Source organism: Equus quagga, chromosome 13 (genome assembly GCF_021613505.1).
Source record: "Equus quagga isolate Etosha38 chromosome 13, UCLA_HA_Equagga_1.0, whole genome shotgun sequence".
In the NCBI taxonomy this organism is placed as follows: domain Eukaryota; kingdom Metazoa; phylum Chordata; class Mammalia; order Perissodactyla; family Equidae; genus Equus; species Equus quagga.
The window spans coordinates 10,014,578-10,039,621 of record NC_060279.1 but is presented as its reverse complement, the minus strand read 5'-3'; the positions used below and the strand labels follow the sequence as shown (position 1 = coordinate 10,039,621).

At 34.9% G+C, this 25,044-nt stretch overlaps 2 protein-coding genes across 3 annotated transcripts in view; both read right to left on the bottom strand.

The window, feature by feature from the left end:
- Window positions 1-25,044, bottom strand: part of RABGAP1L (RAB GTPase activating protein 1 like) — a 666,720-nt gene that overhangs the window by 441,039 nt on the left and 200,637 nt on the right. The gene's annotated exons all lie outside the window — the stretch shown is intronic.
- Window positions 2,037-5,008, bottom strand: GPR52 (G protein-coupled receptor 52). The gene has a single exon (XM_046680644.1). It carries the CDS (start codon window positions 4,925-4,927, stop codon window positions 3,842-3,844), a length of 1,086 nt encoding a protein of 361 aa, XP_046536600.1. The 5' UTR covers window positions 4,928-5,008; the 3' UTR covers window positions 2,037-3,841.

Sequence of the window (25,044 nt, the reverse complement as noted above, 5' to 3'; positions counted from 1 at the left end):
ACTGCAAAGACAAATGGCAAGACATTCCTGAACAATTCTTTCCTACTATTGCCAATCTGATGAAAGAGAAATGTTTGAGCATGTTTCTTATAAACTTTGCTATTTTGTTATATACTTTGTTACGTTTAAGCATAACTAAGTAAGGAGGTAGGTTAATCTCAGAATCACCCCTGTTTTATCCAAACCTCTGCTTGCTGCATATCTTTAATCTTAAATGATGTCTTCATGAATAATTATTCCTAGGAAATGAGCTTTCAAAAATTATGAAAGTCTTCTACATGTAAGAACATCTGAGCTTAAGCCAAAATCTGAGCGTAAACAGATTCGGGAAAAAATGCTCTTTTAGCATTTTGGCAAAAAAAAAAAAACCTCAACGGATTAATTCTGTTATAAAATATAATTTCCTAAATTGGAATTAGTGATCTTTAAATTGTGATGACAATAAAAATAACAGCCACAAAAATAATAACAGCAGCTACCACATTCTGAACACTTTCTATGTGCCATGAGCCACGCTGAGCACATACACTACATTACCTCATTTAGTCGTCGAATCCAGCCTAACAGGAAAGTACAAGTCTCTGGACTTTACTGATGAAAAAACTGAGGACTTGGAACACTCAGTATCTTACGTAGGGCCAAACAGCTTATGAGGGCCAGGATTTCAGTCCAGGTTTCACACACTAGTAGGTTATAAAGCCTTCTAACACTATGTAACTTTAGAAACAACTCCACAGATAACAGATCCTGTAGTAATAGACTACAGCATTATGGTTTGGCTGTCATTTATAACCAAATTGGATAATTACCACAGAATATAATATAATAATGAGAAAAATGGTTATGTTTTCTATTCTTAAGACACATTAATCTTAAAAAGATAGAATAGTTTCAAAATAAGTATTATCTTACTATAACAACACATATTAAAATATGTCAACAGGAAATTAAGTGGCCTGCCCTAGAGTTGTACATGAAACATTACAATAAATGAAGAATCTAAACCTAGAACTAAGTAGAGGCTCCCCTTTCAGCCTATGATAAAGCTTTCCTTCTCCACTCTTTTCCTTCAAAAAAATTTCTTCCCAAAAGTAATTTACAGAGATTTCTAAAAGTTATTCAACGAAAACTTAACAAAAATGAACAAAAGTAACGTCAAGGAAATGCCATGCCCCAGGGTTTCAGTTTGATTACAGACTGAACTGGCAAGTTTGGGCTTACCAGATTGCCGTTTTAACAGGAGATCTGTTAGATCAAGGAAAAAGATATCGCAAGATAAGGAAAGAACTAAAGCAAAAGATTTAGGTGAGCAAAAAGAAAACTCAGAGGAATTTTGTAGGGAAGAAAGCAGACAGAGGCCCAAACACTTGAAGGCTTTGGGGAGAGGCAGCAGTACAGCACAGTGGTTAAGGGTACAGTCTTTGGCTCCAGCTCAACTGAACGTGCAGAACTTCTGCCCTTGACTAACTGAGGGACCTTGGATAAATCACTTTCCTTCAGTTCGTCATCTCTAGGATGGGAACAAGAACAACATCTAACTCAAGGATTGTAATAAAGATTAAATGTTATATGCAAAACTTTATACAATGCCTGGCACATAACTGTGGTTATTATCAGGAGGAAAAGCCAGAAGAGGAAAATGCAATGAACACAGCCTCAGGCTTTCTGTACAGAGGGTCTACCAAGTCTTTTCTAAGTATGTTTACACACCAAACTAAAGGAATCAAAATCTGATTCTCAAATAATACATATAACGTTGAAGCTTCTATTTATGACAATTGAAAAGCTAGCAATATCATGCTTCCTTTGTCTTCCTTGAACTGGTCTGAACTTTGAAAGATGTATTTCAACTTATCCAAGATGTCACTGGCAAACAAGGGACAAGAATTAATATAAACAACCCAAACCACAGAAATGTGAAACAATTAAAGTTTGATTCCCCCCAAAAAAACTCTTGTTCTAAGCAAGCATTTTCATTAAACTGAAGCAAAGTCTGATTTTGATATATAGAATATTATTTTATTCTTTATTTTAAACCTTTCTTACATGTTTAAAAATATACATGGGTTTGGAACAACCTCAATAAAATGATGACCTAAAGGACCTCTGAAGTCAAACCACCAGTGTGCAAACATGGTTGGCTTCCAATTTGAAGAGTCATAGGCACATTTCATTAAATGCATTTCATAAAACAGAGAAATCAAAAGTGCTGAGGAGAAAAATACTAATTTCATATAAATTTTAAAATATCTATCAGGCACGAAACTTATGGTATAAAACTAAGATTTAGATGTTTTATCACTCACACCTGCTTTACTACTAATTCCTCAAATGCCATTTTGCTACATTTAAACCCCTGACAATTTATTACACAATTCCATACAGCACACTAAAAAACAGGTTTAATCTCTGAATATGAAAACAGATCATCACAAAAGAAAATACTGATAGCTCTTACCTGTATTTCATAATTAAGTATATTGTATTCTCAGCAGCACTATGAATGCAGCTTGGTCTAATATAACTATCTAAATAACAGCTACACGAAAAGTATTTTTCTCTTAAAAGAAGTTTTTGTGGGTTTTTTTCCAGTGTTGATGCCTTAAGCGACATTGATCTATATATTGTGCTAAGAAAACATTAGGCACAGATGACATAATATAATTTACATTTTCTTTGTTGTAAAAAATACGGTATGTGCAAATGCATATCACACAAATGATTAGTGGACATAACAGTAAGCTTTGTAGACCCAACACAAAAAAGTTAATATTTCACTCTAAAAAAAAATGGATGCACCAAGTAGCTTTAAGACACATATCTTACTTCTGGGTGAGTACTCGGCATATGCCTTAGAACTATTTGTGGATTTTCTAAAAGAAAAACAAAGCTTCACTGTAGCAAAAAGATACCACTTTGGACACACGAACTAATTTAAAAGAAACCAGATAAAAATGTTTCCCAAAGCATTAAAAACACTTAACACAGTATCTTAAATAGGCTATAGATTGCTTTGTTAGAAGGAATAAATTATTTAACATCACAATTGCTTTATTTAGTAGATTCTTCTTCATTAGCTAAGACACTTCTGGATTAAGGTACCAAAGGATACAGATCAAGAAAAATGGAAAGAAAAAAATAGCACGCTGTTAGGAAGAAGGGGAAGCAAGAATAATTTTTCTCAGAAGAAACAAAAGTACTCTTTCTTTTTGTCCATAGCAGAAAATTTGTGCTGCAGATGTTATAAAAACACAAGAAATAGGGTTGTGTGGCAGGTAACAAAATACAACGCTTACTATGCATCCTCCATGGAGAGACCACTTAGAGATCATAGATGAGTGTGCTTAAAAGTACACTTTGACACAAAAGATTATACTTTGCCACATATATAATATGTAGCATTTTTCTATGAAGGGCAATTTATGCAAGTAATTTCTACAAACACAAGACACAGAGAGTGAGCGAGACAGACAGACAGACAGAATGAGAGCCAGGGATAGAGGAGAGAGTTCAGTCAGACAAGACAGAGACGCCGAGGGGCTTTGCCCAGGTCCTGTGGAAGATCTCAGATACTTTTTTCATTCTCAGTGCTTAATTTTTCCTATTAGTGCACATTTATACTCACACACTATAATTATCTCATGAGATTACCCTCCATACATCCTTTTCTTAAGCTTTTTTTACATGTAAAAAGGAAAAAAAAAAAAAAGAAACCTTTAGTCCCTTCACCTCATAGTAAACTATTCAAGTAAATATTTCTCTAGTGGCAAATTTCCAAATGAAACAAGAGTACAATCCAAAACCACTGTCAGATTACATTTGATTTACTGTGTAGTTCTCTTCAAATGGAGCAGGAATTCGCCCGTTTCCTAGGTTTGGGGTCTCGTGCTTCCTGATCCTTCACACACACACAAGATGTGCACATTGTCTTGGACAGTCTTCGGAGGCCTAGCTGGAAAACACTGTTGGAAAGGCTGTATATTACACAGTTACAAAAACTATTACTTATAGCAAGCCAGGTTGTCAGGAATGATAGTGTTGGATTGTCCAAGACCCGGGAGCTTTCAAGAAGAAAGTAAATGATATAGGGGAGCCACAGCATGTAAAACACACTGGTTATCCGAAACAAAACCATGGCGTAGCGACGGTCAGGGCTGTGCCCAGTCTCTCCAGAAGCATCCACCTCATGGCTAGGGAATCGGGCCCTCCGATCATTTATTTCTTTGGTGTGCTGCCGGCAAATTTTGAAAATGTGGAAGTAAGTGAAGCAGATAACAAAGGCAGCAGGAGCATATAGTAAACAAACAATAAAGCCAGTAAAATAGGCACTGGTGAGCCAAGAGGTGGCACACCATTCAAAAATGTCACCGTGGTAACCAGGTTTCCCCCATCCAAAAAAGGAAGGCAAGAAAATTAGGCAAGAGTAGATCCAGATTAAAATAATGCAAATTCTCAGGCGACAAGGGGTGACCAGTTGATTGTAGGAAAGAGGCTTCGTTATTGCAAGATAGCGATCCACACTAATGCAAGCAAGACATGCCATAGAAACACTTTTCAGAACTGAGATGATATATCCAAAAACCTGGCAAGTCAATGACTCGTGGATACCTGTGGAGTAGTGGAGAAGTGAGAGAGTAGGAACCAAGCAGCTAACTCCAACGAAAAGATCAGCATATGCCATTGTCTGAATGAAACAGCTGGTAGTATAATGGTGTAAGAGTGGAGCACAGTGAAAGACAAAGATGACCGTTAAATTGCCAGCAATGATTAGAAATGTCAGTAAGACAATAACAACTGTCTCAAAGATGCAGACATCCACCGCACTGTAGTGGCCAAATCCAAGTGGGCAGGAGTGACGTTCGGATGTATTCACAATGCCACTGCTCACGTTCAGGATCTTCCATTCAATCCACCTGGATTCATTCATGGCTTGGAATTAAGGAAACCTGCAGCCTTGGCTACAGCAAGCAGGTGCTCTGCCCAGCATCTGTTAAACTCTGTACATGAGTGTCGCAGAATCAGCTTCAGTAGACAGTAGCAGTGCTTCTGTCACAGCTGAGCATCCCAGAGAGTGTTCAAGTCTCTTCATCAGCTTCAGTGCAGTAGTGACACACCTCAGCTTTGGTGGGGAAGGGAGGGGGATAAGCTAGAAAGGAGGTGAAAAAAGGTCACTAATTAGCTTCCTCCGGTGCTCTCAAACAACTTTTTGCAGACACAAGGCACTTCTAGATAAAATGGATTTTTGATTACCTTGTACTATGAAAAATTAAATTTGTAAAAAGAAAAAAAATCAATTGCCAAGGAAAGAAAAGCTTTTGTGGACTGTTTGTTCTCCTCAGAAAGGTAGTTTCTTGGGGATCAACTAGAAAGAATAAGAAAAGCTTCCTGTTTCATCTATCCTGAGAAGTGGATTCATATTTTAAAACTTAAATAATTAAGATCTCAGATTTTTTCAGAAAGCTAAGAAAAAGTCCATTGTGGGAAAGAGTGTCTTTGGATTTAGTTTAGGGTTTCATGCTGGTGGGAAAACTTTATGATCCATTTCTCTAGAAAGCTAAGAAACTCCCCACCCCAACAAGGTTAATTCCAAAAGACATCTCTATTTGGGCACAAAAGACTAGAACAGAGGTAAGAGACTCCAAATTGCCCTATAACTGTCATGGGAAAAAAAAAGCATATTTCCCATAGAGAAGATAATAAGCAGTGGGTTAACACCTGACAAAATATGATAAACTTCTGAAGTTTTAATTCTGCATGCATTTTTTAAGCATTCAGATGAAAACAGTTTTAGTCCACTACAGTGGCTGATGTTACCACCAGTGATGTAATTTATACTTCTTCCTTTTCAAAAGGAAAATAAATCATCTTTGCTATTAATTTTGGCATCAATAACTGAAAATAACTTTCATTAACTGATATGCCACCTTCCTTATAATGGAGCATGATCATAAAATATATAGCTCAAAGTTATTTCTCACCTTTGCAACCACACCTATATCTCACATATGTATCTTAATATATATGAAATCTAGACAATAATAGAAACTTTCCTATATACTGAGCTTTTCTGACTAGAAATGCTATCATTATTTATTACTTAGATATTTCTAGTAGGCTTCATAGTCTATGCTTCTGTATCTTTTCTATTTTCATTAGAAGATAACACATTAAATCATTACTTCGACTAAATCTTCTGAAAGTGGAAAATTACCTTGTCTGTTATATTTGCAGTTATATAGCAGCCATATGTTAAGAAAATGCCTCTTCTATTTCTGTATTCTATTTTGAGCAAGTACTCAATTAATACAGGGGCCATTAGATAGATTATAAGATGGTCTTGTTTTAAAATACCTCTAAAGCATCAGGGTGAGTTTAAATTCTAGAGTTTGAAACACTGAGAGGCTGGCAGAATAGAATCCATCCAAAAGGCTTCCAAGGTCATTCTGATATCAGGTTAACATTTGTCAAAAGTCTTTTTTAAAGTATAGGCATTTCAGAGAGTCTCTTGCCAGTCTTTGTTGTCATATCTTTTGAAGCAATACCATGCATTAGAAATAAAAACATTTCCTTCAGGAACAATGCAGCAGCTTAATAAAAAGCATTCTTCCAAAAGTTATTTTCTCGTGCACCACCAAGTCATTCAGAGAAGTCCTCCTTCTTTTCTAATAGCCACAGGATAGTCCTCCTTGTACATTCCTAGTTTCACTTATCACAAAATAGTTCTCTTGTTACATGAATAAGGCAATGCTTCTCACCTACATTCACTCTTATCAGCTGCTAGGCTGGGCTGCTTGATTCAGAAGTCCGATTTACTGTGATGCAGTTACCAGGATGCTGTCGGTATATTCTTCACAGTCTCTCAGTATCATTGCCTCCACCTGAGCCGGAGCCCTGCTCCTCCTCCTCATCCTGAGCTGATGCAGAAGAACTCACCATCAGAAAGGTGACTCGGTCCTCCTGCCCCAATCAACAGCACAGCCAATGGCTACTGCAGCTCAAACTGTCACTAGGTAACAGTTGCCAGGCACATGCAGGCTTATAGACTTACTCGGCAAGCTCCGATCAAGATTGACAAAAGAAGACAATAGAACTGACCGATCCTTATGTCAGATTAATGGCATGTATGAATTTCCAACGGTATTTTCCTTATAGCATTTGTAAATATTATTTCTTATGGACAGGACAGGAAAACAAAAAAACTGGGATACACCTTTAAAACCTATAGAGAAACTACCACAAGGTACTATGACACTAAAAAGTCAGCAGTAATCTAATGCTCATTGGCAGAAAAAACTTATTAATTATTAAAAATCAGCTAAGTCTTCAGGAACTCAAGTGATATAGCTATGATTTTTACTCTCTAAAATATAATTATATTTTGATTAATAGAAGTTGTCACTTAATAATCTCTCTAATCCCTGCCAAACCCACACTAAACATCCGAATTTGATGTATTTAATAGTATAAACAAAGCATTGAAACTAATAGCTCTACACTAAAATCTATTTGGAGAACTATTTAAGGTCAGATATGACCTAAGAAGAGTAGGTATTAGAAATAAATAGAATGACTGCTTAGTTCGCTTTTTATCCTAATACGAAAAAGAGTCAAAGAGCCAAAGAACTTTGTCACACAGTACTTGAGCTACCCAAACCCAAGTTAGAAGAATGCAAATTAAGCTTATTTGATGGAGGTTGAAAATATTTCCATTTATTTTGACTTACTATGGACAAACATTCACTATTTTAAGCCTACTTCGTATGGGGTCAGCACTTTTCTTAAAAGTGACTTAGAACTAATTTACAAAGTATTTCAGAATTAAATCAGAAAATTAAGATGAAAATGAAAGATAACTAACATCTGTTGAGCACGTTCTATGTGCAAGCATTATGTCATGTGCTTTATATATTTTCTCTCTATAAAAATCTTAAATCTCTGTTAAGTAGGTACCCATAAGTATCATCTTCCAAAGGAAGAAAGTGGTACTAGAGAAGGTAAGTATAACTTGACTTCTTTTACAGAGTTGTGAAAACTGTCATTCTTAACACCATGTTAAGGAACCCCTCCCTCCTTCCCTCTCCTTTCCACTGATGGCTGCCAGTCAGGAAATATCTAAAAAGAATTATTTTGGATTTCAAAAAATGATTTCTAAAGAATAGAAAATGCTATTCTTTCCTCCCTGTTGAACTGCCTTTCAGGAAGTCCATATTACTGTTAAAATCTTCAGGGTGAAATACAGAATGGAAGCACACTTCTCATTACCAGAAAAATTTATAAAACAAGGTAGAACAATAATCTTAGTATTTAAATTTAACACAAAAAGGTTAGAAAGTCCTACTTTACAGAGATGCAATTTGACTTTTAGGGATATCTAAAAGCATTAAAATCAAACAAGATTGTCTTTAACTAACATTCGCTTTTATAATAATAATAAATATTCAAAATAAAAATTACATTTGATAAATATTCGGGTCCCACATTCCATATAAAAAAGACTTAAATACTAAGCTTTACTACAAAACCATTGAAAAGTGAAATATCATCAATTACTAAAGCTAGTTCAAGTCACAAAATTCTAAACAAATCATTTTAAAAGTATAGACTTCACATATTTTTAAAAGTTTTGAATAGTACTATTTCCAAAATCAGAGAAATGGGAAAAAATCTCATTTAGAGGAATTCAAATACTAGATCACCTTAGTTTGACACATTTATTTCCAAAAAATAATTTCTGGCAGAGAGTTGGGTCTAAGAATACTGAAAATAATCCATAACTGTACATGCTTCCAAAAGTATATCATAATATGAGAGGCAGAGAAGTAGTGCCTTTGACCCACTAAGCTTCCTTCTTTCAAAACTTCCACTAACTTCCTTAAAAAACCTTCAGTAGTTCTAACAAAATAATTTTCTTCTTTATACAGACTGAATCTTTCTAATAGTGCCTCACTTTTCTTCTTTTCCATCCTTTTTCTGATCTGATTATAATAGGAACTAATCTACAATGTGAAGTTCTAATAACAAAATAGCATTGATATCATATATTTACATAGCTCATTACATAAAGTTTTCTCTGTTTTTTATATTAGGCATAATTCTCTTCATTTTAGGGGTCATTAGGTGTTTTATTATTGTCATTCTTATTACAGTTATTATCAACCACCTCCCTCTCCTTTCAACTGATGAATGCTGGTTGGAGAATATCTAAGAGGAATTATTTGGGATTGTTCAGAATTACTTCTAACAGCTAAAACTGTATAATTTTATGAGATGATACATCACATGTGTTTGCTTTTTCATTTATACCTTAAATACATTTTATATATTCCTTTATATGTATCAATATTTCATTATTAAACATCTAAGCAATTCAAGCAACTACTCAATAGGACCTAAACAGCAAAGCAAAGGAAGGACATTAGCCATCAATAGTAAACAGGATAAAGAGTAGGCACTGAGTATCAAGAACTACACAACCAATATAACATCGTAAAAAGTAAAAACAAAAAAAACAAAAAACAAAGGATAAAGTAAACAGTTTTTTAAAACATATATTTTTAAAGATATGAAAAGGTGCATGCATTGAGAATTTATCTATTTCTTCAACTACTTTTCCCATCTGTTAACCTTTCTCCATCTCTACTGTTATACCCTAAACAAGCTAGTATCATCTTGTGTGTGGACTTCTGCAGCAGCGTCCAATCTGGTCTTCCTGAGTTGTCTGTGACCTCTCTTCAATCCATTATGCACAAAACAGACAGAATATTCTTTCCAAAATGCAAACCAGATGATATCACTCCCTTGTTTAAAACACTTAGTGGTATCACACTGCCCTTAGGATAAAGTCCTAACAGGTCCTATTAAAATCCGCTCTCCATATATCTATCCAACCTGACATCTCTTCTATATTGTTTAGGATTAGCTAAACTGGCTCTACCTCCCCGCACTCCACCCATCCCCAGTCACACGTATATCTGCTATGTTCCCTACTGCCGCAGGATATTTGTACCCGTTGCTTACTATGCCATGACATTTCTTTTACTAACCTCAGATGCAATCTACAGGTTTCAGTTCAAATACCACTTACTCAGGGAAATCGTCCTTGAATTCCCAGATTAGACTAGATTCCACACTTATCATAGTTTATAATGATCTATTTCATTAACTTTTGTCTCCATAACTAGATTGAAAGCCCCATAAAGGGATCTTAGGATACTGAAAGAAATAACTATAAAAGAAAAATTTAATAAATTATACTTCAATTCAAAATTCTGCTTTTCAAAAGGTACCATTAAGAAAATCAGTAAGTGAAAAGACTGGGAGAAAATATTAGCAAAACATATATCTAACAAAGGATTTGTATCCAAAATATATAAACTAACTCCTACAATTTGTTAATAGAAATACAAATAACCCAATTAAAAAGTGGGAAAATACTGTCATAGACACTTCACAAAGGAAGATACGCAAATAGCCGTCAAGAAAATGAAAAAGAACTCAGCATCAATAGCCGTTAAGAAAAGGCAAAGTGAAATCACAATGAGATATCACTATATTTCCACTAGAATGACTCAAATTCAAATACTGACAAATACTAAACGTTGGCAAGGATGCAGAACAATCGAAACTCTCATAAATTGATAGTAGCAATGTAAAATGTCCCGACTTTAAAAACTTCTAAACAGTTTGGGAGTTTCTTATAACATTAAATAAATCAACCCTAAGACTCATCAATTTCAACCAATAGAAAACGAAAATATCTATCCACACAGACTTGTATACAAATGTACATAGCAGCTTTATTTTTAATAGCCAAAAACTGGAAACAACTGATATATCCGTCAACAGAGGAATGGATAAACAAATTGTGATATGTCCATACTGGCAGAGACAAAACCAATTTTTGATGAAAGAAATCTGAACATAGTTGCCTCAGGAGTGTGTGGGTGTGTGTGGGTGTGTGTCTGGTGGCATAAGGTAAGGAAATTTTTTCAGGGATGACAGAAACATTCTATATCTTGATAGCTGTGGGTTATATGCACGCATACATGTCAAAACATGGAAACTCTTTCAGGGATGATGGAAACATTCTGTATCTTGATAGCTGTGGGTTACATGCATGCATACATGTCAAAACTCATCAAAATGTAATATTTAAGATCTGGGCGTGTCATCTATTTGTAAGTTATAGCTGAAGAGAATGACAAAGCTATGATTGCACTGCATGTTTCAAGTGCTCCATTTCTGTGTAAAGCCATCAAATAACAGCCCTAAATTACTTGAGTGAATTTTAAACTATTGCCAGGAAATCATATATACTGACGTTTAAAAAGAAAACTACCAGACTCCTCCAAAGCAATGTTCCATCAAGAATGAGAGCTACTGAAATGTCTAAAAAAAAAGATATCACTGGACAGAACAAGTAGATGTAGCCTGGGCCTACTTTCACACTCTCTCAAACAGTATACCTGACTCGTGGCTCAGTATTCGTACTTACAGACACAACAGCCCAGATGCAAGTGAGACACTGAGTGAGAAAAGACTTCTCTTATTAAATGCCAGTTACATAACACTCTGAGACTGCCCCAGCTACCTGGCATCTAAGACAACTGGCCGAGAATGCAAAATCTTTGAGAGAGTCCATTATCTTCAGTCAATCACAAAGGAAAATGAAGAAAGAAAAATACTAATTTACATGTATGTTTAACTCTTAGTGGAGGAAACCCTCAAACATAAAATATATAATTAAAATCAAATTAATTGGTCAAAAATAGTATGCAGAGTAATAAAATAGAACCATGCACAGTATGATCCTTCTTCCCATTTTCCCCACATTATGATACTACCTTTATCATACTACCTTTAGTGAACATTTAATATGTCTGAAGACTAGGAAGACTATAACTTAGAGAGCGTAGGCTTTACAATGAACCAGATTCGGGTTGGCACACTGGCTGCAGTGTTCATTAACTATGAGGCCTTGGGTATTTTAGTCTCTCCATGTGTCTCAGCTTTCATCTGTACAATGGAGATAATAATATCCATCTTTTAAAATTGGTTATGAAAATTAGAAATTAAAAATAAACCATGAAAAGCACATAGCAGTTGTTCATTCAAAGTTCACTGAGAGTAAGGTAAACACACTCCTTACTATCAACAGGCTTTTTGTTTACTCATTTCTCTTTAAAAAACTACACCCACAAGTAACGTGTTGAGACTAGAAAATTAATAACAATACTTTCACTTTTCTGTTGAATTGCCATCTCTCTCAACATTCCTTTTAAAAAGTACATTCTTGGGCCGGCCCAGTGGTGAAGCGGTTAAGTTTGCACGTTCTGCTTCTCTGGGGCCCAGGGTTCACCGGTTTGGATCCTGGGTGTGGCCATGGCACCACTTGGCAAAAAGCCATGCTGTGGCAGGCGTCCTATATATAAAAAGTAGAGGAAGATGGGCATGGATGTTAGCTCAGGGCCAGTCTTCCTCAGCAAAAAGAGGAGGACTGGCAGTAGTTAGCTCAGGGCTAATCTTCCTCACAAAAAAAAAGAAAGTACATTCTTAAAACAAATATATTATCTGAACCTGACCATGCATCTTAGGAAATTTACATGATTAGCAACACAGAAATATAAAAATTACCTTTTTTTAGACTACTAGTCTATAAAAATGTCAGTTACATGGATCCTGCAATTCCCTGATAACTGAGGGTTTCTCTTTTTAATTTCTTAAAATTTTGTTTTACCCTATCAAATTTTAAATGTAAATCTTTATAAGATGTATCATCCACTCTTCTGCCTTCTTAAACTAAGAATTCTGAGCATAATTTAACGTCTGCCTGACAGTCTTGGATCATCACTGTTAACGTCAAATTAGAACACTGTTTTACGATATAATCATACATTTGTAGCTGCTGGACTCAATATACATGTATATACAGATATGTATATCAAGAGAGACTTGTTTAATTTCCACAAATAACCAGGCACCTAGAAAAGAATATACAGCTCCCTATATTCTGACTCTATTTGCATAGCAAATAGAGCAGTAGTCCTCTTTCCTCTTCTAATTTGCTATCTTTAATTTTCTAGAGGCTTAAATATCAAAAACCATGCTTTCAAGAATTTTTTCTTAAAGAGTAAATAGAAGTATTGCTCTACGATTAAAGTGCCATAGCTCAGGCTTGAGCTGTCAGTTATTTCTAGGTAAGTGAGGTTGTAACCGTTTTAGTATGGCAATAGACATGATAAATACACTTAAAAATAACACAGGAGAAAAGGAAATTCCAAGCTTTCTTACATCTTCCATGTAAGAGCTATCCATCAATCATGTTCTTCTCTTACTTTATGGAACAACAAATCTGGAAATTAAATTGTTTAATAACATTTTTACATCAGTGAAATCCTATTAGATATTGCCTCACAGAAAGGATTCGATACAGCCACCTACCTTTAGTTTTTGTACAGTAAAAACGTAGAGGGAAATGGTGAACCTTAAAACATCTCCTGTAAAATTCTGCTAAAATTACATGAAAACAGAGCAGCACAATTACATTTTAAATAATGGGTTCACGTTATAGAAACGAAATGTTGATTCAAATTCATTTTTAATTGAAAGAGATTTTTCCCTTATAAAAGAAAATTGCTATTTTTTAAGATAACTTATTGTTATGGCAACTGAAGTGCTAAAAATAATAAAGAAATAGCAAAGTTGTTATAGCAACTGGAATTTTAAAAAGCCATGAAATGTAAAATAATCAAACCTTTCCTTGGCTTGAAATGCAACATCTATGACTCAGTTTTCAAAAGAAAACTTGAAATACTCATGCTTTTGTCTTCACAAGTTGTCTCTGGAGACCAAATTAAAAAACGAAAAACAGAAACTTCAGCATAACGGTTGCAGTCTTTTTTATACTTCTTACATCCCTCATCATTCTGTACATATTCAACAACGTGGCTTTGATAACCATACAAGTTACCAAACTTCATGAATAGCAGGAAATGTTGATTACTCAATAAATGCAGGTTGAATTGAACTCAACTATTCAGAGTTTGTGCAAAATCTGTATTTTCTGGTCTTCTAAAACTTGTTTCTTATCTCCAATCTTCACTGCTCTGCTCTAGAATATACTAAAGGTGGAAAAAATCTACTCACTGCCAAAGTGCTTTTGCCCAGAATCATCCAATTAAAGTTCAATTAAATTAAAATTTTACTGAAAGCCTATTGCATGCTAAGTATTGCATGAAGTTCTGGGACCTTTTCTCACAGAGGTCACAGTCTAGTAAAGAACAAACTAAATAGGTCACTGTCACTGGCATGCAATGCGCAATGAGGGATCTTATGAGATTATCAGGAGAAAATGCATGAAGGTCCTATAAGAAGTGGTAAGGTCTTTGAAGGATTTAAACCAGGAAGTAACATAAATTGACTGTTTTCCCAGAGATAGCCAGAATAAAATATTAAAATTTTGGGTTTACATGCTTTGCATTAGAAAATCAAGATAAGTCTTTCCTTTCATAGTTTCATTTGTTCCTTTCTCATAACTAATGACCAAGACTCGGGTGACGAATGTAGTAACGTATGGTGCCAACATAGCACATTTCTCCAGCATTTATGAACTGAAGAGAATTGGCTGGGAATCGACCCCTACGTATGTTTGTCCATATCCTTATGCTTTATTTGTACTCTTTCTCCATCTCCCTTTCAGTATTTTTTCCCCTAAAACCATTGGCTTATTTTTAAACTAGCAGTGGTTATCTTGTAAGCTAGTAAAAACGACTTGAGAAGCTCAGGCTGAACTCAGCGGGAAAGAGGGCCAGTATTTCCCCTAGACCTAGAAAGGGAGAGTTGCAGCAGATGTCGGTTAGTAAAGCCTCCTGTTATATAAACTATAGAGTCTGATAACTCTGTAGGAAGAAAATGCTTACAAAAACACAAACTCTTCCCTTACCTACCTAACCCAGTAAAGAAGATAACTAGTGATGACCACTACTGTTTTTATCCTGAGCTCAATACAATTCTGTTGCCTTTTATTAAAATGAATCTGTTATTATCCTTTACATAAATGATTTGCAATGCCTTGCTTTATTCTTAATCCACGTTTATTAGTATCATCCAACAAAATCTTATTTTTCCTCATTTTTACAAAAAAGAATGCAAGCTCAAAAACATCAGAAAAAGAACCTAATTTAATTTCACATAGTTGTATTAAGTGCTTAGACTGCACCCACAAAATAAAAGTAACTTATCCAATAGTTAATTTGATCATTACATTTAACAATGTAGTAATTTATATCCATGTAGTACCTGTATGATTAATTTTATAACAGGTGTTGGATTTCTACTTGTTTATGCCACATATATACAGTGTCTATATATATGTATATATCATACATTTTATAACACTTCTCAAACTAGAGTCTAAGACATCTTTGAGAGTCTATCTTTAGTGGTCCATGAATACTCTACAATTTTTTTTTTAAAGATTTTATTTTTCCTTTTTCTCCCCAAAGACCCCTGGTACATAGTTGTATTTTTTCAGTTGTGAGCACTTCTAATTGTGGCATGTGGGATGACGCCTCAACATGGCTTGATGAGCAGTGCCATGTCCGTGCCCAGGATCTGAACCAGCAAAACCCTGGGCCACCGCAGAGGAGCACATGAACTTAACCACTCAGCCATGGGGCCAGCCCCTCTACCATACTTTCTAATTTTCAATTTTTCCACAACAATCTAAAAACTTTACTAAAGCAGATTCTGATAATTTGACTGCTATCTCATAACAAAGTATTGTTACATAATATTGGTGCCAACATTTTTTGAAGCATTTACCATTGTGTTGAAGCCAAGTACTTCTTAATGTATCACAGACTAAGAAAATAGAAAATAAAAAAGTTTAATATTTAAATGATTCATAAATGAAGGTCACATGACCTAACACTACACCATACGAGTAAGTTTTCCCAGTGGGTTGGAAAAGTGTGCTGAGAAAACTGAGTCATGTGAAGGCACATGGCCCCATCAGCACGCCAAGCTCAAAAAAATCTATATTGTAGCTACCAGGATCACAGTCACACTGTGAGCAGCAATTTAGTTTCAGGAAAATAACTTCATCCATAGCACTAAATTAATGTAGGAAATGCACATTTTTATTGATTTTATAGTTTGCTTCTATTAGATTTATTACGGTCACGAGAGCTAAAAGTATAAAGCATTTATATTTAATTTTATATCACCACATATTTAGGTAACATTGACATAATATTTTTAGTCAACACTGGGGAAGGAGATCATTGAGGACTTCCCCCCCACCCCATGAAATGGTGTGATATATTATTCAGACTTGAAAACCCTGACACATATAGTTGATATTCAGAAGATGTATTTTAATAATGATTAAAATGATTAAGTACTCTGGCAATACAAGTGAAAAGGAAGCAAAGCTAAAGAAAACTATTTAACTAGGTTGATAAGAAACTAACAATTTTTGAGTCTACAGAGCCCATTAAGTTTATGGAAAATATCCCATTACAAATCATATGAACAGATGGAAAAAGAGTCATAAGAGAGAATATAATTATCATAAGATGCTCATTTTAACATACATTTGCTTTTACATGAAAGTACTAAAGAAATGTCTTGACTATTACCCCCTTCTCCACACACTTCCCCCAACCCCATTTCTACCCTATACCCTACACTGTCAGTTCCTAGACCTAGACAATTGTCTCATTTACCTTTGTATTGGTCATGGAGCCTAATGTACAGTGCTTCAATCAGAGATATTCAGTACATGTTTGTTGAAAGGACAATATTTCTATTGACCCAGCATTTTCCCCCCAAAGATTTCATAATAATTTACAGACAGACATTACCGACTTTATAAATATATTGTAGGGCTTGCTCAAGACCACATTAAAAACATGACGGAAGCGGGGGCTGGCCCCGAGGCCGAGTGGTTAAGTTTGAGAGTTCTGCTGCGGCGGCCCAGGGTTTTGCTGGTTCAGATCCTGGGCACGGACATGGCACCACTCGTCAGGCCATGTTGAGGTGGCTTCCCACATGCCACAACTAGAAGGACCTGCAACTAAGATATACAACTATGTACGGGGAGATTTGGGGACATAAAGCAGAAAAAAAAAAAAAACGATGAAAGAAAAAATGTCAACAGAAAAGAATGAAATGAAAACCCTCTAACTTTCAGACTCATCCTCAGGGATGTATTAAGCATAAGATCACTATGAGTCTGTTACAGGGGCCTAAAATAATTTACTTAGCAATTTAACTCACCAATCAACAAAGGCTTAAGCATATTTAACCATATTCTTCACTAGTTTATGATTTCCTCTGAAAATATCTTTCAACACTGTTATCCTCAGCAGCAAGCACAGTGCCTGGCACATAACAGAAGGTAATAAATAATATTTGCTAAATAAATCAAACTGACTGATTTGTGCTCCCCTCCTGCTGAACATTAACACAAAAGATTATTTTATAAAGCTAGAGCCTAATCTAGAATAAACAGCAGGATTCTCTTAAAGTATCAGAAATTGGAGTGGCTTAAACTCACTCAGAATGTAAAGCTTTTCAAAAGAAAGCTAAAAATACTATACTTTCTCATCATCCTTGGGTCATGTTATGGGGGAATGAGGAAAATGAGAAATCAAACGAATTGACCTACATCTGCCAGTACAACTTTATTTTTCACCAGACAGTTTCAAAGCTAAGTGGCTAAAGTGATTAGGTGGCATAGGGAACAACTCAGAACATTGAACCTTTGACAAAAATCACTTTTAAGAGACAGAAATTGAGAAAAGACAGAATAAACCTATTATGCTGTTTTCAAGACATGCCTAAAAGAGGAATAAATGTTGCTAAACTGGCAGAAACCTAGTAAGAAAATGTCTCTATTGAGAAGGAATTGGGATCAAAGGAGAAAATGTGATTAAAAACTGAATTAGAAGTCTGACATACGGATCATGGCCCATTAAGCAGCACCATGCAACAAGGTTTACAAACTCCTGAGTTAGGGGATAGGACTTTATATAAAATAAATGTTCATATACGCATATACATAAACACACATACACATATTCACAGAGATTAAATGTTCCTGTTAATCTAATATAACATCTCTGCAATGCCAGCTTCAACCCAGCAATGAATGCTCTAGATATTTTCAGTGATGAGCATAACACAGACTAAAGCTTGTTAAGTGTAGCTCTACAACACGGACTCACTACAAATTTACCATCCTCTGCTTTCCCCATTCACTCTCTCTTACCTAGTCCTACATTCAGGTGCTGACATAATCTACTACACAAGCAGTACAAAATAGATGATTTATAGAAATACAGTTATTTAAAAATTAGAGTTTTGAAAAAATATAATTTTGTTCAAAGAAAAATATGCCTTGAGTTAAAAGTAAATTCTCATAGGATTTAAATGTGCCAATAAGATGCTAAAATTAACTGGGTATTTAAAAATCAGAACAGTAACACCAAGTAACTTATAATCAACATTTACACTAGGAAAAAAGTGCTCACAGAATTTTATTCAACATCCGATATTCTGAAGTTGCCTATAAGATAACAATGAGAAGAATCAACTTCTAATTCTTTTTTTTTCTTTTATCATATATGGAGTATCTCCAGTGCTATGCCTGTTGAATAGTATCACAACCTTGGAGTCTGAATACTCCAGTCTTTCAGCAGTCTCCATAGGGAGAAGGCATGTATTAGGAGGTATTTGTGATAGAAAATTTTAGGAAACCATTTATCCAATATCCCTAGTATATCTTTATACTTGTAAATTTGATAGTCCTAATTGTTTAAATGCTTACATATGCAAATATTATCTGGGTACCACGGCTGCAGAAATGTGAAGGATCCCAGTTATAGTAATGGGTTGGGATGACATTTTCCTTAATAACTCCTTTTATAAATGTACCACCCAAGCTGAATGTCATTATGGGACTATTTATAATTTAGAGCTTTCTGTCAAGATGATTTTATGCCCTGACATGGTGCTGAGTAGGCTGGAAACAGCTGTATGCCCCAAAGGGAAACAAAATTATTAGTGTTGTTCAAAAGCAAAGGTATTAAATACGAAGTATTTCTTACTGAACTTCATGAGAATGACAATGGCTAATGGATTGTAACATACAGTGAAATTATGCTACTCAAAGCAATAACAATTACAATAATAAATGTTATTTCACCAATAAACTTTCTTCACTCTAAGTAGATAAAACAATTCTAACTCTAATCCTTCGAGCTTCCTAATAAACTAGATGTATGGCACTGTTACAATTAAGATTTTTGTGCACAAAATGGACGTTAGAAAAGTTCTGAAAAATTTCAGACAAACCATTTACCCAATATCCCTAGAATGTCTTTACATTCATAAATTTTAACTTTGTATAAAGTGGGTTTAACCAACATGAACAGAATCAAGAGAAAAATGTTAATTATTAGGTAACATGTGGATGTATTATATTTGTGGAAAACACTGGTCTAAACCCCACCATTAATAAAATACTGTACGTAGGACAGACTAAAGTGTTTGTTTTCTTTCATTTTACTTACTCAGTTTTCTTTTTAAAATCAATTAGAATAGAAAATATTAGGTTATGTCTAATTTGCTCCTTATATTTTAGGGGATTTTTATAAGAAACCAAGTTTGTGGAAAACTCTGAATACAATTATTGCAAGTACTCTTCACATCTCAGCCAAATGCTACTGGAAACGAGAAAAGAAAGTTCAAGTCCACTTAATTCATTAGATGACAGGGAGAAAGTGACATGACTTCTCCCAGTCCCAAATGCCTAATCTGTCTCCTTTATAAAATGAGATGCTTACCATATGAAGCATGCAATAGAACACTAGACGCTTTTTCAAAGTTTTTGAAAACCTGAAATTTTCACCTTCACAAGGGTACCTGTTAAGAATATTATAAAGGTGGGCTGGGACACAAAGACTGTAGACATAATAAGTTACAGAAAACTACTGATAAAGAATAACATACTACAGTATCTGTTGGTTATACAGGTCAAATCCTATTTACAGCAAATGCCATAACAAATTCCAGTGAAAAAACTCAGCATGACAAAAAGATTCCCAATGCCATGGCTGATGAACCTAAACATCTCAAATAAAATTCAGTATATAACAGCGTTCCTTACCAACAGAAACGGCAAAAACAAAGCAGAAAGTCCTTTGTTATTTGCTTGCACTGACCAACAAAGACGATTTAACCATTCTGTTCTAAATGTTAAATGATAATCCTATTGTTGGCTTATTTTAATTCCACAAAAACTTGCAGTACAGTTATACACTACAACTTTATAACAATAATAACGCCAATAAAGTGTTAATCATGGGCACAAATGGAATATAAATGTGCGCTGTAAGTAATGTTATGTACAGGTCAATAAAATGCATTAAAGGCTGGAATTTATTCCTGTTTTTATTTCATAGTAGCAATAAGACACTTCAGAAAGAGCCTGATTTCAAGGAGATTACTACATTGAAATGTGGTTTAAATTACTCAGCACTTTTTTCCAACACCTTTCTGTTTCCTTCATAGGAAACAACTGCTGCCCAATTTTAATTTAAAATATGGTTATGGTCTGTTTATTTAAAATATGGTTGAACATACATGGCTGAGATGCCTTACATTAAAGTCTGGATAGTATATGATAAAACATATCTAAAAGTCAACGCAATGTGTATTTTTTCATTATCAAAAACCACTTAATAACTAAAGAAATACAGAAATAACATGGACCTGAGGGAAGAAATGAAGGTTAAATCCGCATTTTACTAATTTTAAATGCCAGGTTGAGAATGGAAAAGTGTCAGGGGTTAAACTCTGAGCCAGTGTCTACTTATTCTAAGATCATGAAGTCTGAGAGTAAGGCAGATAGAAGTTATTACTTTCACACTATAAGCGTGTCTTGTTCTAGGGCAACACTACTGAACACAGCAATTTCACAACCTTCCTTTGGTAGTGGGTCAGAAAAAAAAAGATATATCCTATATTCCAGGCAGGTCATAAAAACAGAGACACATTTTCCTTCATCATTCTGTAAACTTTTTCTTGAAAGCCTATTGTATACTATCCTTTCTTTGTGAAATCCTTTGGTTTTGGTCAAATATATCTTTTCCCATAAACTGAAGTGACTTTTCCTCTAGGAACAAGGGTGCTTACTTCTCAGATCACTTGCCTTTGGTCTACATATCCCCAAATAATTGTTTTTTTTTTCTGTTTCTGAAAAGAGAGAAATTTTAGTTCCAAACAGATATCACATATAAATGAAAAATAAAATGAACATTCAGTCTACCTCCTGTACTTAAATTACCTACAGAAGTTGTTCCAAAATTAGATTCAAGGGCTTGGCATAAATAGAATACAGCTTTTACAGAACAGTACTCTATACTACGAAGGGAAGGCAGGAGGGAAGAGGGAAAGAAGGAAACAAACAAACAAACAAAACCTTCAAAAGACCTCCAAAAAGGTTATATAGAAAAAGTATTAAAAATAAATATTTATAATGTATTTTCATCCCCAAGCAACTATTTAGCATTTGATTGCTCTTTTGTCCCAGAAGTCTTTTAAAATTTTTTACTAGTTGATTCACAATTTAAAGTACAGGTACATTGCACTTTGGAAATATTATGCAGTTCATTTTGAAATAGAGAAAAGGCAGTTTTGCTCACAGTACATTTTTCAGAAGGGAATAAAGAAGAAAAAAGTCCAAAAGACATCAGGAGATACTGCGAAAAGATGTATTTTCCTTCATTTTCTGTTGATTCAATAAAGTGTTAAATGCTTCCTAGAATGTCACATGGAGTCTAAAGATACAATGGAAAAATGCTGGTGAAATAAGTATATGGTCACCTATACGCAAAAAAAGATAGCGTATCTACAGAAGAACGGAACAGAACTCAGCGTCAGAGATCTAGGCTATAGCTTCATATCTTATAATTATCACTTATGTATGCCATACAAATAAGTTCTTGCAACTTTGGATTTCTCATCTGAAAAAAGGTTAATAAACCAACTGTCTTGCTTAACCAGATGGTTAGTTCCAACATTTAATGAGACAATATTTATGAAACATTTTGGGGAAAAAATTATAAAGTATGCTAAAGAATGTCACTATTTTTTACCATTAATACTTAAAGAAAAATAACTTTTTTTTTTATTCTTCCTCCCAAGACTCCCCAGTACATAGTTGTATATTCTGGTTGTAAGCGCCTCTGGTTGTGCTATGTGGGATGCAGCCCCAGCATGGCCTGATGAGAGGTGCCATGTCCGCGCCCAGGATCCAAACCAGAGAAACCCTGGGCCGCTAAAGCAGAGTGCACAAACTTAACCACTTGGCCACGGTGCTGGCCCCAAGAAAAATATCTTAAAGCAGACTTTAATAAAAGAAGAATGGATACCTAACTGATATAAGACTATTTCATGTAACTTCCCTTGGGCCTCTATTTCCACATCAATAATCAATGGAGAACTATTACCAGCCTAACCCATTATTATATGAGGTTTTCATAAGGATAAAATTAGAAAGTATATAGGAAAAAACCTTATAAACTATGAAGGGCTGTTTCTTTCCTTCCTTCTTTTCTTTTTTTTTCCTTTTGAGGAAGATTAGCCCTGACCTAATATCTGCCACCAATCTTCCTCTTTTTGCCCAGGAAGTCTGGCCCTGAGTTAACATCTGTGCCCATCTTCTTCTATTTTATGTGGTAAGCCTGTCACAGCAAGGTTTGACAAGTGGTGCATAGGTCCACATCTGGGATCTGAACCCGAGAATTGGGCTGCTGACCACCATAGGCAAGACAAAGTATATAGTTTGAGGTAAATCAAGTTAAACACTTGCTAAAACAAAGAACCAGTACTCTCACAACGTTCACAATTTCTAGGAGAGAATTCCAAAATTATTTGACTAACAAGTACCAGGAAATTGTAACCCATTTGCAAATGAAAAGAGACTCAACATAAGCCAACCTTAAGATGATTCAGATGTTGAAATTACCAGACAAGGACTTATAAGCAGCTATTATAACTATGCTCAGTGATGTAAAGAAAATTATACTTGCAATGAATACAAGGAGAAGAAATTTCAGGAGAGAAACTGAAAATATGAGAAAGATCCAAATGAAAATTTTAGAATAGAAACATAAAATAAAAATTTTCTGGATAGACTTAGAATAAAGGTGAAAAAAGAAAGGTAAGTGAACTTTAAGATAAATCAAAAAAATTATCCTATCAGAAGAAGAAGGGAAAAACAGCTGACAAAAAAAAATGAGCCCCATGGATCTGAAGGGACAATATCAACAGTTAGCATCCCAGCAGTAGAAGAGAGAATTGAGGAGTAAGAGATATTTGAAGAAATAATGCCCCAAATCTTTCCAAATTTGGTGAAAGACGTAAACTTATAAATAGATTTAAGAAAGTCTGCAGCCCAGAGCAGTACTAACATGAAGAAAACCATGTCGAGGCATATCACAGTCAAAAACTGATGAAAACCAAATGAAAGAGAAAATCCTAAAAGCAGCCAGTTTAAAACAACATATTACATACGAGGGAACAACGACTCAAATGATGCAGGACCAGCTATATAATTTGTGAGTATCAGTGTAAAATTATCAGTGATTTTCAGTATAGTGTAAAATGAAAATACAGGGTTCATTGTTCAAAACTAAGAATTTCAAGATAGCAACAGCAGAAAATTTAACCAAGCACAGAGCCCTTCTAAGTGTGGGCCCTATGCAACCGCACAGGTCACATGCCCGTGAAATTCACTCTGGAATGATCATTTACTTTCATCAGGAATTATGGAAGCCAAAAGGCAGTGGAACAACATCTTCAAAATGCTGAAAGAAAAAACTGTCAACCCAATAGTCTATAACCAGGGAAAATACTCTTCAAGAATAAAGGGAAAATAAAGGCTTTTTTTTTTTGATGAAAGGAAACTGTTTTGTTACCATGAGACCTGCACCATAAGAAACGCTAAAGAAATTATTTCAGGCTCAAGGGAAATGATAGCAGAGAGAAACATGAATCTTCAGGAAGGAATGAAGAGCACCAAAAATAGTAATAAATATCTGGATTTTGTTCTTTAACCTAAAGACATCACTGAAACATTTTTAAAAAGAGTTCTCTGGCTGAAATGTGGAGAACAGACTACAGGAAAGGAGGCTGTGTGAAAAAATGGAAGTGGGGAACATCATTTAAAAAGCTCCTGTTGTCGCCTTGGACAAAGATGTACCTAGGACTCTAGCAATAGCAAAGAAGATGAAGGAGGACCACATTCGAACCCGAGCTGTAACATAAAACCTACGCTCTTTCCACCTATACTGGACTACACTCCAACAGGAAAAAAGTACAAAGTATATTCCCAGTTTGTGATACTAGCAGAAGATAAAGCTTAGCTTAAGCTTCACTCTGCCCTGGAAGAGTCCCTAGAAATATGTTAATATTATTATATGCTTTTGTAAAATTTGCAAAAAAAGATTCTTTTCCTGAAATAGCTTCCCCCGACCAAAATTTTATATGCTTCAGGTCCAACAAAACCTGAATCCACAATGAATACTCAGACAAAACTAGGTAGCATAAAAGGGAGAGATGAAAGGCATATTAGAAAGGAAAATTAAAAGCTGATTTATAAATCCTCTTGAGAATTTAGAATAACACTACACATTTCTTGAATGATGATTGCCAATTAAAAAGCACTCCTACAAATTAAATTAGTAACATTCGACCAAATGTTCTCTAAATCAACAATCTAGATTAATATACAGTATGTTCAGGATTCATACAATTAAGTCTATGTCAGTGATCAAATACATGTCATGAATAATATCTAAACTCATTTTCTTCCTAGGAGTGATTTCTAAAAGGTAATACAAATAAAGAGGCTCTTCGAGTTAACGCATTTAGTATGTGTCACTTCATTTCCACAGCAAAGGCACTTGCCAGGTTTTCCTAAAGGAATGTTTGTCACAATATCTTTCTGGCTACATCTTTACTCATTTCCAAAAA

Bases quoted from the DNA above. Each gene is read 5' to 3' on its own strand.
- GPR52 (XM_046680644.1), bottom strand. From the start codon at position 4,927: ATGAATGAATCCAGGTGGATTGAATGGAAGATCCTGAACGTGAGCAGT.